The following is a 15775-nucleotide window of genomic DNA, read 5'->3' on the forward strand; positions in this document are numbered from 1 at the left end:
TTTCCCACCATACTCCCTGATCCCTTTACCCCCAACCAAAGAGGGGGAGGGGTTGGTGAGAAGTTTCAGACACTAAGAACTTAAGGCAAGTGAGGAAAAGCAAAGTACATCCTAAACTTGGCTTTCCATTGAGAAATGTTTAACTAGACACAGCACTCACCAAAAACAAACTACAGTCAACAGGACCAATTTTTTTTACCAAAACTGGTATCTCTTGTAAGCACACTCTCTTTCCCTATTCCTTTCCAAACCACAAATGCCTTAACTCTGACTGAGTTGGCAATTCTGCAGTGACGAATAGGTTCTATATCTGCACTGTGCAGTAGTAGCCATTAGCCACATATGGCTGTTGAGCACTTGAAATGTGATTAGTGCAACTGAGGAATTGAATTTTTAAATTTTATTTAACTTAACTAGCTACATGTAGCTAGTAGCTACCATACTGGACTGCACAGGTCTAGGGAAACAATATACAGGAACTTTGATTCAAGGTGTGCCCTCTTGACCTGTGGCACAGACTTATTATCATATGGGAAGATAAATACATGAGGAAATGTCTTCTTCCTGCCAATTCTAAGATTCCATAAGCATCTCTACTTTTCTATCCTACCTGCACCCATTTCACTTTATATTTTTTGTACATCTTTATCTTCTTGTCTACAAGTTGTTAAACCTCCCAAAGTGAGTAATTTCCATGTGTGTGTATACTCGGGCCCTACTGTTGCAGTTATAAAACCAACAAACAGACTTGGTTTCCTAACCTAACTATCCACTAAGGTGCAATTCAGTGCTGCAATAACAGGCAGCAACTTACAGATCTTAATACTAGTCATCTCAGTCTCCTCTAAGCACAGAAACAAAGGAATGAAAACCACTCTGCCATTATAATGTGCTCACTGCTGTTTCTGTACTCATTTACAGTTTGCCAACATTAAAGGGCTGACAGCTTCACAAACTGTACCCACTGCAAAAGGGATTAGCACACCAGGAGAAGGATTGAAGGAGATAAACAACAAAGGCCTTGCAGAAATTAATTCCACTAGGAAGCTTGAGTGCTGTAAGGAGTCTCTGGCATCCCTCCCTTAGAAGGCTTCCTGGGAGAAGTCTGTATCCAGCACAGAGGGGAAGAATGCGGTCACCATCCAGTAATGAGAGGAGGGTGACAGGGCTCACTAAGCAAGTACTAGGGCACCTGGAGTGTGAGGGCCTTGCTTCCCCCTGGAGCCGCTGGGAGGCAACAAGTTCCCAAGATCAGCTGGTCATTTACTTCAGTAGAGAAGACTAAAGCCTGGGTCAGGGATCCTTCAAAGACAAGTACAGTCTGCTTGAAGAATTAGCTCCAGAGGATCCCTGGGATAGGTGCCAGATTGGGTCAGACAAGAGTCATGTTTACACAGTCTGGGCAAGTCAGCCTTTGCACAAGGCTCCCTGTTGTCAGGCAAATCCCCAACCCATGACAGTAGGAATGTACTCCGATGTTCTCACAGATGCATACAAGCCCTGAACCAAAGGCAGCTGTGAGCTGCCCTAAATTGCCTTTATTGAGCAAGTGTGACCAAGGTTAGTCCCTTGTCTGCAACTGGGGCCGGTTTGGTGGAGAAGAATGGTCAGAAAGGTAGACTGCCTCATGGTTCCCGTCTTTATCATTGACCAATTTTCACAACCTAAGGACAAGAAGCCCATGGGGCATACCAAGCCAGCAGGTTCTTCTGGGTCCAGGATGACAGTGTCTGGAAGCATCACAGGACAGTTGTCCAATCCAACATGTGGCCCACGAAGGAACATCCATTAGGGCAAACCTACCCCTTTGGCCAGACCTGGGTGCTAAAGCACAGCCTGAGCACCAGAATTAGTTGCTTCCGATCATGAATCTGCTGATGGAGGTTGAAGCAGCTTTATTTCGAGTCTTCACTGATCTCCACAGAGAGAAAATAGAAGTCTCCAAAGTACCAAGCTTTTCCTGAGACTGCAGCCCCACCAGACCTCAGGCAAGGGGAGGCAGGCAGGAGATGAGTGCATTATCCTGATGATCCACACCAAAGTGGCTCAGTGTAAAAAAAGCCTGGTGTCAGGGACAGAAGAGGAGGAGGATGCAGCCTGGTGTGAGGTTTTCAGAAAAATGACCACTTCTAGCACCAAGATGGGCTTGCATGGGTCTGCACAGCAGCCCCTCATACCGGCCCTTACAGAGAGGAACAAGCTACTTGTCACTTTGGGTCCAGGAGATGTTCTCTAAACCACTGACAGCTGAAAGAATTCAAGTGATTTACCTGAATCCTAGGACAGTTTCTGCCCTCTTAGAGTTCATACCAGAAACCCAGGGATATGCTTTTTGTCAACTAGAACAAAGACCTAAGGTCTCAAGTAAAATAAAGGATTATCTTTCAAAGTAGCAGTATTACCAGACCTCTGACTCATGAATTTATTCACCTGTCCTTGTGGAACTTGAGCAAGGTTCTTGTAACATGTGACCTATCTGTATACTGAAGTGTAACTGGTACGTGAGTAAAAAAATCTCTAAAGTTCACCTCTGCAGGTAAGACTCAACAGAAGACTGTGCTAAAACCGAGCAAAACAATCTGTGGTCAGTCTGACCCACCACCACAGACACCTCTAAAGTCAGAGGGACTTGCTTTGGGATACTTTGAATTTTTAAACACAATCAGCCTACTGCATCCTGTAGATTAATGAACACCAATGCTTTGCTAGAACTGGTGTCCTGGATTAAATAATATCAATAAATAATAGAATACAACTCTCACCAGGGAAGGATTTTGAGCCAGAGGAAGAAATGGTAGCATTTCAGGCCTCTAATGTCAGATGCTTGGACCTGGTCAGAGGAAAACTTCCCATAGAGCAGCCCCTTTGTAGAAACTCCTGGTTCAAACCTCAAATAAATTCAGAAACCACCAGCCACAGCTATTAACCTAGCACTCCCTCTTCCCCCAATGCAGCTCACCAAGTAAGTGTTTGCAAGGGCTGCACCTACTCACCAGGAACAAAACTAAGCAACCATTCCCCTATTCCCCGAGCTCTCCGCCACCACCACCCTCTGAAGTCCCTACCTTCGGGCTGACCCCATACCCTGAGACCCATAGCTTACCGATGAGAGTGACCACCTGAGCAGGCCATCAGCCCTGAGCCCCCTTATGTAATGTGGGCCAACAGCCCTCCTTGAGTATAAGAGAGCTGGGTCCACACAGTCTTGTCATCTGGACTTTGGTGGCTGTGGCCACAGGTAGCGGCCTTCCAGGCCTCAGGGGATATCACCTCTGGCCTCTACTCAGTTTTCCTCTCAACCTGTCTCTCTTCAGCTACATCTAGCTCAGTCAGGACGCAAAAGCAAAGCTTCTGGGTGACTTTGGTGATAGCACCTAAATGAAAATAGAGAATAGAATTTAGCAAACTGACATTTAGCCACAGCCCCAGTCTGAACACCACAAGGCTGATTAAAAGCATGTGGTTCCCTCCCCACCTGTCCCCTGGGTACCCTGTACCAGGCTCACCCCCAGCAAGCCTCACTGTCCTCCATCCCATGCCCCACCAGAGTCTGATGCATGACTCCTTGTCTTGCTATATGGACTGAACTTTCAGGAGGGAGTGTTTTAACCCCAAAATACAAGTCTAAAGTTGGAATTAAAGTGATCATGTCAAGACCAAAAGGGGCGGCCAGGCTTCCAGCATATCACTAGTATGCGGAAGCTGTTAGCCACCACACCCACCTGTGCATGCGTCTTTGTATACACACACACACAAGGCCAGTGTGTGATAGGCAAAGAGAAGCTCACCAAGGACATTCCGAATAAAGAGTGGTCTCCGGGACTCTGGCAGATAAACACCCAGGAAGTAGATGGGGAACCCAGAGAGGGCAATCCCGATGCCAATGAGGGAATTGATGGTGTCACTGAAGAGGGGCACAACCACCAGAAACAAGGAGCATACGCAGAACACGATGGGAAAAAACAGGCTCAGCTGAAATGAAGGGAGGTGAAATATTAGATAAAGCAGGATGGGGGAACAGGAGAATGGGGTATGGGGAAGAAGTCACCTTGGGGAGATGGCCCACCCCTCCTAGTCTGCCACTAGGGGACAGGAGAATGGGGTATGGGGAAGAAGTCACCTTGGGGAGATGGCCCACCCCTCCTAGCCTAGAGCCACTGACCTTGAGAGGCCGGGGCCGCTCGGGCTCCTTCCAGCGAAGGTAGAGCTGTCCAGCAACAGACAGACCCACAAAGAACCAGTAGCTGAAGCTGAAGTAGTTGATGAGCAGGAAGACATCCTCCACAGTGAGGTAGATGAGTGTCATGGTGCACTGGAGGGGGAGAGGTTGGGGAGAAGTGGGCACTGTCACCACCAAGCCACCCAGGAGACTCACCGTCAAGCAGTCAGCACCAGATCTGCTGACTGCTGACTTAGCTTCACCAGATTACCTCCAGGTCTTTTCAGTGATCCCTTGGCATCAGATAGGTCCATTCTTCGCAATGGCCTTCTCTCCTTCTTTTGGGGGCCCTTCCTGCACTCAATGCCTCCCTTCTTTTTGTAAGCATTTCAGTAACAAGCCAGACTCGGTTCCCCTTCTGATGGCAGACAGTGAGGCCCTCCTCACTGCAATGCACCAACCTCAACATGAATCACACTGTGCCCTCTGGAGACTGTTATACGTGGGTCCCAACTACCTGGCATACAAGTGGAGGAAATGTCTCCAGAACTATCTCACTGTCTTGGAGCCTTAGAAATGCAGATTAGCAAAATGGAACCATCCCCCTGGGAAGAAGTATGACAGGGTTTGTCCTCTGGAACAAAAGAGTTCTAGAAGACAGGAGTCAGGGACTAGAGTCCTGGGACAAGGTTAGATTTGCTTTAACAGCCAAAGCAGTCTTGAGGGAAAAAAACGAAGCTGGAGGAATCAGACTCCCTGACTTCAGACTATACTACAAAGCTATAGTAATCAAGACAATATGGTACTGGCACAAAAACAGAAATATAGATCAATGGAACAGGATAGAAAGCCCAGAGATAAACCCACGCACCTATGGTCAACTAATCTATGACAAAGGAGGCACGGATATACAATGGAGAAAAGACAGTCTCTTCAATAAGTGGTACTGGGAAAACTGGACAGCTACATGTAAAAGAATGAAATTAGAACACTCCCTAACACCATACACAAAAATAAGCTCAAAACGAATTAGAGACCTAAATGAAAGACCAGACACTATAAAACTCTTAGAGGAAAACACAGGAAAAACACTCTGACATAAATCACAGCAAGATCTTTTTTGATCCACCTCCTAGAGTAATGGAAATAAAAACAAAAATAAACAAATGGGACCTAATGAAACTTAAAACCTTTTGCAAAGCAAAGGAAACTACAAACAAGACAAAAAGACAACCCTCAGAATGGGAGAAAATATTTGCAAATGAATCAATGGACAAAGGATTAATCTCCAAAATATATAAACAGCTCATGCAGCTCAATATTAAAAAAACAAACAACCCAATCCAAAAATGGGCAGAAGACCTAAATAGACATTTCTCCAAAGACATACAGATGGCCAAGAAGCACATGAAAAGATGCTCAACATCACTAATTATTAGAGAAATGCAAATCAAAACTACAATGAGGTATCACCTCACACCAGTTAGAATGGGCATCATCAGAAAATCTACAAGCAACAAATGCTGGAGAGGGTGTGGAGAAAAGGGAACCCTCTTGCACTGTTGGTGGGAATGTCAATTGATACAGCCGCTATGAAGAAGAGTATGGAGGTTCCTTAAAAAACTAAAAATAGAATTACCATATGACCCAGGAATCCCACTACTGGGCATATAGCCAGAGAAAACCATAATTCAAAAAGACACATGCACCCCAATGTTCACTGCAGCACTATTTATGGAAGCAGCCTAAATGTCCATCGACAGACGAATGGATAAAGAAGATGTGGTACATATATACAATGGAATATTACTCAGCCATAAAAAGGAATGAAATTGGATCATTTGTAGAGACGTGGATGGATCTAGAGACTGTCATACAGAGTGAAGTAAGTCAGAAAGAGAAAAACAAATATCATATATTAACACATATATGTGGAACCTAGAAAAATGGTACAGATGAACTGGTTTTCAGGGCAGAAACAGAGACACAGATGTAGAGAACAAACGTATGGACACCAAGGGGGCGAAAGTGGCAGGGGGTGTGGGGGGGTGAATTGGGAGATTGGGATTGACATGTATACACTGATGTGGATAAAATGATGACTAATAAGAATCTGTTGTATAAAAAAATAAATAAAATTTAAAAATAAATAAATAAAATAGATTTGCTTTAACTTCAAGAATATGGAGTTCCCCCTACCTGTCTTTTCACCCAAATTATCAACAAAGGATTTAAAATAAGAAGAGCCCATTCTAGAGAGAGAAAAGAGACCCTATAGTAAGAGGCGAAAAGTGGGGTGGAAGGTGATTAATTTACAAGACACGATGTCAGATTGCCCTAAATTTATAAGTTCAGTGCTATCCCAATCAATATATTGAGAGGATATTTTGTTATTTTGATAAAATGATACAAAAGTTCATCAAGACAAATAAACAGGTGAGAATTGCGATGAAAATTCCAGGGGGGAGAGGGGAACCGAAGAAGTACCCTCAGCCCCTCTTTAGTTCTCAAATATTCAGTATAAAGCTAAATAAGGAAGCTTGGTGCTGATGCAAGGATGAGGAAGGATGAGTTGAGATGACTGTACATTTAAGGGGCAAATCATGGTACTTGGCACATAAGAAGCACTCTAAAAATTAGCTATTTTTAGATAATAAAAATTTGAAAAATGTGGAAAAGTGGATTATTCAATAAATGATATTTGTACAGCTGGCTAGCCATTTGAGAAAAAAATTAAGTGAATGCCTACCTCACTCCATTCACCAAAATATAAATTCCAGATGAATCCAAAACTTTAAGTAATGAAACCATAAAGGAAAGAACTAAATGACAAGAAAATGAATTATTTTTCAAATCTTGGAGTAAGGCCTTCCTCAGGGTCCCTGTTAGCCTTTACACCTAATAATACCTTAGTGCAAATTAGAAAATGACAGTCCTTCTTCAGGACTCCTTCCATCTGTCAGAATACTTAATAATTTACTGATTTTGTTGAAATAAAACTTTAATGCCATCTACTATATATAAATCTATGATGCCTATGATATGAACAGAGGCCCCTAGGGTAGCTAGTGTACAACTGGCCTGGCTTTTCTAAATATGATTTAAAAAAAAAAAAAAAAGGAGCTAGGAGGAGGAGGGAAAAAGGAAGCCACTGACAGAAAAGATAGATCAATCTTACCAATTCACGTTTATATTCTTTTGTAGTATTTGCCTTCCCTAATATAACTATGCTTTACTTTTATTTATTTTATTTATTTATTTTTTTTGCGGTACGCGGGCCTCTCACTGTTGTGGCCTCTCCCGTTGCGGAGCACAGGCTCCAGACGCGCAAGCCCAGCGGCCACGGCCCACGGGCCCAGCCACTCGGCGGCACGTGGAATCCTCCCGGTCCGGGGCACGAACCCGCGCCCCCTGCATCGGCAGGCGGACTCCCAACCACTGTGCCACCAGGGAAGCCCTACTTTTATATTTTTAAAAAATTGTAAGAAAAAGGAAGAAATGCTGAGAGGCTCAGGAAGTATCCCAAGAAGCTAGTACACCTCCCCCCAAACAGTCTTCTCATAAAGTTGGCAGGAGTACCACACAGATACGTCCAATCCCCACACTCCCCAGCACAGCTTACATTGAACAATAAAGCAGGGATGGGTGTAAAACGCTCAACGTGGATCATGGATAGAAGGTCCGGGAGGTGGCCCTCACGGGAGCCCACAAAAAACAACCTGGAAGGACAAAAAAAGTGTGTCAGGAGGATCTCTATACTCAGTCATGCAGCCACACTCCTCACTCAGACAAACCAGGCTCAGCTCCAGAAGAAAGCAGGGGGCAGTCTCTCAGGAACCTCCCATGTTCTCTATGCATGACCAACCCAACCTACCCCCCTTTTACCCACAGATGTCTCCACCATTACCCATGAATGCCCTACCCCACTGTTACCCGCTGACACCCCCAGCCCCTCAGCTATGCAACCCACCATCACCCAATGGATACCTCACCCTGCCATCATCCATTGGCACCCCAATCCACTCCACCAGGGTACCCCACTCTGCCACCCCACACATTTCCTACATAACATAATGACTTTTTAAAGAAGGGCAGCCAGACTTCTGATGGTCTGCCCTCCATATACCTTCCCTGAGCTCCTGGTATATGAAACGTCAGGGAGAGCCTGGGGCTCAAAGAGACAACCCAAGCTTTCTCTCTGCACCTAATGAGTCCTACTGACTGGGAAACAGAGCAGCAGAGAAATGGAACGCCATCCAGGTAGTCAGTGGCATCACGGAGCACACAGCACCAGGCTTGGGGGTGGGCTGAGGGACAAAAAGCTTCACAAGAGATGATCACATCTGGACTGGGAAGAAGAGTTGGGGTTTTCCAGAAGGTGAGTGTTGGGTGGAGACACAGCATGGGCAAAGGCAAAGAGGCTTAGAGGCATAAAAGAGTATAGCCTCTTTGAAGGTGGGTGCTAGAATGCCTGTAGTCCCAGGATAAGGTGTGTGAGGAGAGTGCTGGGAAAAACCTGCTTATGAGGCCATGCTGTGGAGTCTGAACAAACACCAAGAACCAGCTGTGGCTCTGAAGTAACAGCCTGACCGGATTTGACACAGAGACTCTGGTAACATCACTGAGGCCAACTAAAGCAGGGAGAGGCTAAGGTATGGGGGGATGGCCAGACATCTGTGACAAGGGCCCATAATAGAAGAGGTCTGAATGAGGGTGGACACCCTGGCAGAGGACAAATCTGCTGGTCTTCTGTGTGTGCCCACACATTTGAGCTGGGAGATGAGGGTGGACTCCAAGGGAAAAAATCAAGAGGCTAAGAGGCTGGGAATTCCCTGGCAGTCCAGTGGTCAGGACTCTGCGCTTTCACTGCTGAGGGCCCAGGTCTGATCCCTGGTTGGGGAACTAAGATCCCACGAGCTGTGTGGTGCATCACCCCCCACAAAAACAAAAAGAGGCCAAAAGGCCAAGTAAGGAGGAATGACAGACCACAACCTCACAGCTGGAGACAAAGCACACATGGGGCGCATGTGACGTTTGAGATACTTATGGGCCATCCAGGTGGAGCCACAGGAGTTGATGGTATCATCTGGAAGGATGTCATAGGGCACGATGTTGAAGTTGGCTCACAAGGCTAATATCCGTACTAAAGTAGAGGAGAAATATGCAGAGGGAATGCTGGAGAGGATGTGAAGGTGAGGCAAAGGTGTCTAGTACAAAGCCGAAGACAGCTGCATGGGTAATAAAGAGAAAGTGAAGAAGGTAACACAGGCAGGAACGGTTGTGCATTATCTTGACATTACTGCAGTTCACTTCATGTGCAGGTCCAGATTCTTACTCTGAGTCCCCTACCCTCACCCTCACCCTCATCCTGTCAATGCCACAAGATAGCTGAGTGAGATTAGAATATACCTACTACCTAAATATTTTGGGACAACTGGCAGAGTCAGTTGGGATGTCCTGGGCCTCAATAAGGGTGAGGCTATGGGGAAACATCATCTTTGAGTGGGCAACTTATGAACAGCCACATGGGGTGCAACGTTGGCCACACCAGGCTGAGGTGAGGGAAGATGACACCATACTTTTTTTTTTTTTTTTTTTTGGCTGCGCCACACGGCTTGCGGGATCTCAGTTCCCTAATCAGGGATTTAACCTGGGCCACGGCAGTGAAAGCCCAGAATCCTAACCACTAGGCCACCAGGGAACCCCTGATACCATATTCTTTTACAAGGCCTTGATCTCTTTATTACTCTGGTTGCCCTACAGAGGCCCCAAGTACATGGACTGGGGTGTCAAAATTAGTAAGAAGAATGAACAGGACAAAACTATCTCTTTCATGAATTCATTCTCCTATCTGTTCATGTGGCAGATATTTATTGAATGCCTATTACACTCCTGGCCCTGGAGACAGCAACATTTATAGGGTGAGTGGAAGAGAAATCAAGAAAGAAGACTTCCTCTTAGATATCAGAGGGTCACAGAAGCCATGGGAATAGTTTCAGAGGAAGAAGGGTGGTAAATATCACTTGCTTCAGGGGTCCAGTAGGATAAGAACTAAAAGCAGGCTAAGAAGGAAGTCACTGGCACCCTCGACAAGAACATTCTTAAGGTAGTAGAAGCCTACCTATGGGTAGAAAGATGAATGACAGTCAAGATGCAAACCATTTCCTTTAGAAGTATGTCCAATAAGGAAGAGGGGAGATGAGAAACTGTTTTGTGATTTCTCTAAGTGAAGATGAGAGAAGCTTGTGCACAGCTGCCTCCAAATGAACATCCACCAAGGAGAAGGGCCAAGTGATGAAGTGAAGTGCTGAAGTGGGGACGTGCTGGAACCCTGAGACCAGGTAGCAGAATCAGCCTGAAAAGGCAGAACTGGTCCTCTCTATGAAACAACTGGAAGGACAGTGCTCTTACAGGTAAGTCTCTGTGCAGAGAAAAGAGCTGGAGCCTACCTGTCGGCCGCAGTGTTTTCTGTGATGTGAGGGGCAGACTCATCCTGTACCAGTACCCAGTATACAGCAAGTGCTCAATAATCATTTATTACACGAATGAATCCTGGGCCTGCAGCATAATCTGCAGGAGCCTAGAGTCTGGTCCCCAACAGGATCCCTCCTCCAAGCTACTGTCTTCTTCCCTTCTACCTCTTACCAATCTGTCCTCATCTCACATGGAAACGTAAGCGACCAGCACACAAGTGTTGTACAAAGGCAAGGACACGCATGCACACATGCATACACAACAGAGTACTAACCACTATACGATCATGGCCACACATGCATACACACACATACACACCCTGCATGTCCGAGAGAGGGCTAAGGGAAAGAAGGGCTCCAATGGATTCACCTAGAGCCTCAGAAAATTAAATACTGGTCTGTTATCGGTGAAGCAGAAACACAGTACCTTGATGAAGCAAAGATAGATGCGTTGAGGCCCCCAAAGCAGGACAGGGCAACAGCAATGGGAATGGTCCAGCTAAACATGCCAAATGTCTGGTCAGCAAATGTCTGGGGACAGAGCACAGAAGGGGCACTCAGCACAGGACACGTTTCCACAGCCTCCTGCACCTCTCAGGACAAATGTCGTCACTGCTGAGCAGCCTGCCCTCTGGCTCAGACCCACCACCTGGCCCGGCAGAGCTGGAGTGGCAGCAGAAACAAAGATCCAGCCGTTCAGTACTACGAGATGACAAGCAAGTGGGGGTCCCCACAGACTCACCACGGCCACGGCATCACTGCCAAGGACATCTGAAATGCTCAGCACTGTGTAATAGGCCACATTGGTCAGGATGTAGATGAGCGTCACAATCGGCATAGAAATCCCAATGGCCAGGGGCAAATTTCTGTCAGGACAACAGAAATAGGACTACCTGGAACCAACCTCTCCTTGGGCGTCAAAGTCACCCAGGAATTCCCTGGCCTCTGGATCTTTGAGGCTGACTCCTCTTCCCCACGTAGCCTAAGGGAAGTATGCACCCCCCACCCCCACCCCCCAGGCTCTTTCTCCTGAGAGAGAGAGGGAGAGGGGGGGAGACAGAGAGAGAGAGAGAGAGAGAGAGAGACCCTTCCCCGTGAAGACGGCTCATGATCAATATTTGATCCTCGCCCTAGTGGGACCACTGGGTCCCACTGAAGGAGGAGCACTGTCCTCTAGGGACTGGAGGCAAGGCTGGGAACCTGGCTGCCCAGAATAAGCTTCTGGCTCCCCAGGCTTCAGTGTCAGCACCAGAGTGCAAGGTCTTAACATCTCAGCCCCAGCTGGGTTAGCTGCTGCCCACCGAAGGACCTCTCCTCCAGGAAGGACCCTGGGGATCCTCCAGTGTGAATATGAGGCCAAGGAGGCAGGGGTTTCCCACCTTCACTCACTCCCATCCTCACCCCTAATCCCTCACAGCTGGAGAAGGGGGAACAGGAAGAAGAAGGGATGAGAGACAGAGGGAGGAGGGGAGGGAAGAGGGCAAGCGTGCCCACTATCAGCAGGAGTTCCAGCCAAGTTGGGGAGAGTGAGATCCCACCTTTACCTTTCTGGGTTTTTGATTTCTTCTGTTACAAAATTAAGGGTGTCCCAACCTGAGTAAGAGAAGAGGGCAGAGTAGAGGGCGAGAGAGAGGTCTCCCAAGTCCCAGGAGGAACCCTTAAAGGCATCCTGAAAGTGCTCAGAGTGTCCTGTGGGGGCAAAGGCGGCGGGGCGGGGGGCGTGCAGAGAGGAGAAAGAGGAAGAAGGAGAAGGACAGGAGAGATGGCAGGTGTAAGGAGAAGAGGAAGGAGGGGGAGGGGCAGCAAGAAAGAGGAAGGGGAGAGGCAAGAAAAGGAGAGAGGAGAGTCAAGGAAAGAAGGGAAAAGCAAGAGGGCAGGGAGAAGAAAACAAAAAACAAAAACAATTTAATACCAAAAGAACCACCACCACCAGCTCCTCGCACCCCACCCACTCCCTCTGAAGAGTTCATTTTCCTTTAGTAGAACTAGACAATCTCAGAAAAACAAAGGCATTCCTGGCTGCCTTCTGTCGTGATAACACCTTTTCCAAAGCCCTAGTGAATTTCCATTTCCTGCAGGAGACCACACGGTAGGCCACAGTTCTTCTTATTTTTAGAAAGAACCCTGTTTCACATAGAGGAGTCATTTTTCATTAACGATTAGATCTTCCTGTGGAACTACCTCTCACGGCCCAGACAGTTCCACAACTTGGTCAGATGGGTTTCTCAGTCTCATGGAGAGAACTCTGTTGCTCTACTCGCAGTGGCTATGGTTGTGTGTGGCAGGAAATCACAGGCTTTGAAGGAACTGGGATCTTATTTCTCACTGGGTCTGGGGTAGGCCTGGGCCATCTCCACCTTTGGAGAGGCAGCCTAGACATCTGTCATCCTCCTTGGAGGCCTCCAGACACTGCAGACTTGCAAGCCAAGGGAACAGCACCCAGCTGTCCAGGAGACAGACCTTCTAGACACATTGGAGGTTTTTAATAAGACCCAGACTTCTAAGGAAACCTGCTGTCACCCACTGCAGAAAGCCTAGGCCCATCCCCCAATGTGGCAAAAAGGGCTGGGTGTGCGACAAAGAGGAGGGAAAGTAGAGACTCCTGAACCCCAGGGGTGCCACTCATCATACACAGTAGTTGTTCCCTAGGGCACAGATCCTGGAGGGAGAATTACTCAACTACCCAATTTGACCCCAAGATGTTTCAGAGACTCTAGGAACATCCAGATGGCTGGCTGTATTAACTTGGCACACAGGCACAAAGGTACTGGACCAGCTGCCTAAGATTCACCCAGGGTACTTCTTAAAAACACACCTTTTTCTTTTTTTGTTTTGTCTTGTTTTTTGGCTGCGCCACGCGGCTTGTGGAATATTAGTTCCCTGACCAGGGATTGAACCTGGGCCCTCGGCAGTGAAAGCCAGAATCCTAACCACTAGGCCACCAGGGAATTCCCCAAAACACATCTTTTTGAACACCAAGCCAACCAGAGTTTGATCCAATAGGTCTGAGATTGGAGTCTCAGCTCCTCAGAGGATTGTAAACACAGCCAAGTTTAGAGACAGATGACCCAGAGAACTGTGTTGTCTAATGATTGAGACATCCTTGGCCAAGGGCACCTCAGGACTTCTCTAAGGGGTCAGGGAATATTGGGGAGGCCTGTTTCCCTCCCTGTCAGCCTACTCTGATCTGGGAATGAAAAGCTCTCTAAAGCCAACAGGCAGGAAAGTCAGTGCCAACTTCACAATATTTTAATATTTTGCTGAGAGCTGACTTTGGGAGGAAATGCTAAGTAAGAGCAAGTTCAGATGAAAAGTAAAGGCTTCAAAATAACCACTCATCTCCAGACCCCATCTCCCTGCCACCCACACACTTCCCACCCCTCTCAAGGAGGGCCAAGCCCTCCTCCCCACTGATTGGCGGTCACAGACCAAAAGCAGGAGCCAGAGCAGGGCTCACTCTATCTCCACTGATTACTTTTATGACCCAATTACAACCCAAGTTTCAAAAGCTCCTAGGCCTTCGGCTGGCTTCTTGCAATGCTCCCCACCACCACAGAGGGAAAGTAGCCCTGAGGGAGGGGCTGACTCATGTCCACTAGACCAAACCAGCCTCGCCCAAGAAGCCCGAGAACAGATTTCCTGTTCTCACTGACACAGTCTAGCGCGTATACAGAAAGAGCTGAGCAGTAAAGCTAACGGAGTCCCCACATCCTCCTCAGGGAATCCAGGGGAACTCCCGGAGTCACCCACCCTCCTTCCGACCTGGGGCCCTTCTTACCCTGGCACAGTTTAACAAGGCCCATGACAATGATGGCAATGAGTGCCAGGACCTTGGCGTAAGTGAATGTGTCCTGCACACGTGTGCCCCACTTGACGTAGGCACAGTTCACAAACGTCAGCAGACCTAGGAAGAAAACCATAAAGTCAGTGGCAGGCTTGAGCTGAGGGCACCGATGCCCAACCTCTCTTTACAAAGCGCATCATTTCTATCCTGTCTGCCTAAGGCAAAGGGGCCGATGGACCGGTCAGAACCAGGAGAACAGGCAAATGGGGGACATCCCCCATCTGCCCCAGCTGAGAGGAAAACATCCCATCACTGTTGACAAGTAATGATACAAAGGCATGCACTACCACATATTCATGCATTCTGACAGCCCGAAACATTTTTGGAAATTCCCCCCAGGCCCAGGAATGGTGAACTTCACCCATTCTTCCCCACTCAGATTCCCAAAGTTTCAAACCACCTGGGGCACAAGACCTCTCCATGGCCACATTAGCGAATGGGGACAAGAGAGGCCCAACAACAAGTAAGGTCAATTTAAATGCAGGTGGCAGGTCACCTAGCAGTTAGGGAGACAATGTTTTGCATGTAATTATTTTTTAAAAAGGCTGTCATGTGCCTGACAATTTCACATACATTCTCTCAATTAATTCTCACAACCACGAAACAGACATTCCTATTCTCATTTTACAGATGAGAAAACAGGTTGACAGAGGCTAACTACCATTCCCAAGCTTACATAGACCCCCCTGACTCCCCCACCCCCATTCCTATCCAAACCTCCCAGTTCTCAGATAGGCCCATGGAAAAGTGGGCTCTCGTCAGCACTGCTGGCTTTACGTTCCAGTTCCAGCTCCTCACGTACCTCAGTGATACCTGGGTCCTGTGTTAGAGGTCCCACCACCTTACCCCTGCTAAATAGGGACTGCTCTGATCCTTGGAGAGGACACGAGAACAGGCTCCACAGTGACACCTCTAAGTACTGCCCCTAGCCTCCAAAAATAGAACTTTTACGAGAACCTCAAATGTTATTACAAAATTTGGGGGCTCATCCTCCAGTCCACGTCTACCTACTTCTACCCACGTTGCACTCTCTCCTTCAGCCAGACTCTCTCCTTACTGATGCCGGATATACACATAAGAGAAATGTCCTCCCCTCCTCCTCCTGCCATAGGCAATAGCAACTCCCACTTTCAAGGTCTAGCTCCGTCCCCACTTCCTCTGTAAAACCTTTTGCTAAAATATATCAGCCAGCTCCTCCCTGAGCTCTCTCTCCCTGAACCCTACAACATTCTCACTTCACACACAGCTTAGTACCTTGCGCTGTGGTCATATGGACATATGTCTCAAGAAGGTTCCTCT

The 15775-nt window shown here is 47.3% G+C and overlaps 1 protein-coding gene across 7 annotated transcripts in view; it reads right to left on the minus strand.

The window, feature by feature from the left end:
• Window positions 1–93: 93 nt before the first annotated feature.
• The window catches only part of SLC7A6 (solute carrier family 7 member 6), a 37180-nt gene continuing 21498 nt past the window's right edge, over window positions 94–15775 (minus strand). For 6 of the 7 annotated variants that reach the window (XM_081217775.1, XM_081217777.1, XM_081217776.1 and 3 more), the window contains 8 exons: window positions 14411–14536; window positions 12177–12321; window positions 11375–11498; window positions 11060–11163; window positions 7782–7878; window positions 4163–4312; window positions 3789–3972; window positions 94–3374 (listed from right to left, as the gene is read on the minus strand). In XM_081217775.1, coding sequence (XP_081073901.1) covers window positions 3280–3374; window positions 3789–3972; window positions 4163–4312; window positions 7782–7878; window positions 11060–11163; window positions 11375–11498; window positions 12177–12321; window positions 14411–14536 — 1025 coding nt within the window. In that variant the 3' untranslated portion in view covers window positions 94–3279. The remainder of the gene's footprint in view (window positions 3375–3788; window positions 3973–4162; window positions 4313–7781; window positions 7879–11059; window positions 11164–11374; window positions 11499–12176; window positions 12322–14410; window positions 14537–15775) is intronic. The other variant, XR_014013879.1, reaches the window with a different exon arrangement.

This window comes from Mesoplodon bidens (assembly GCF_964165515.1).
Source record: "Mesoplodon bidens genome assembly, chromosome: 18".
Taxonomy (NCBI): Eukaryota; Metazoa; Chordata; class Mammalia; order Artiodactyla; family Ziphiidae; genus Mesoplodon; species Mesoplodon bidens.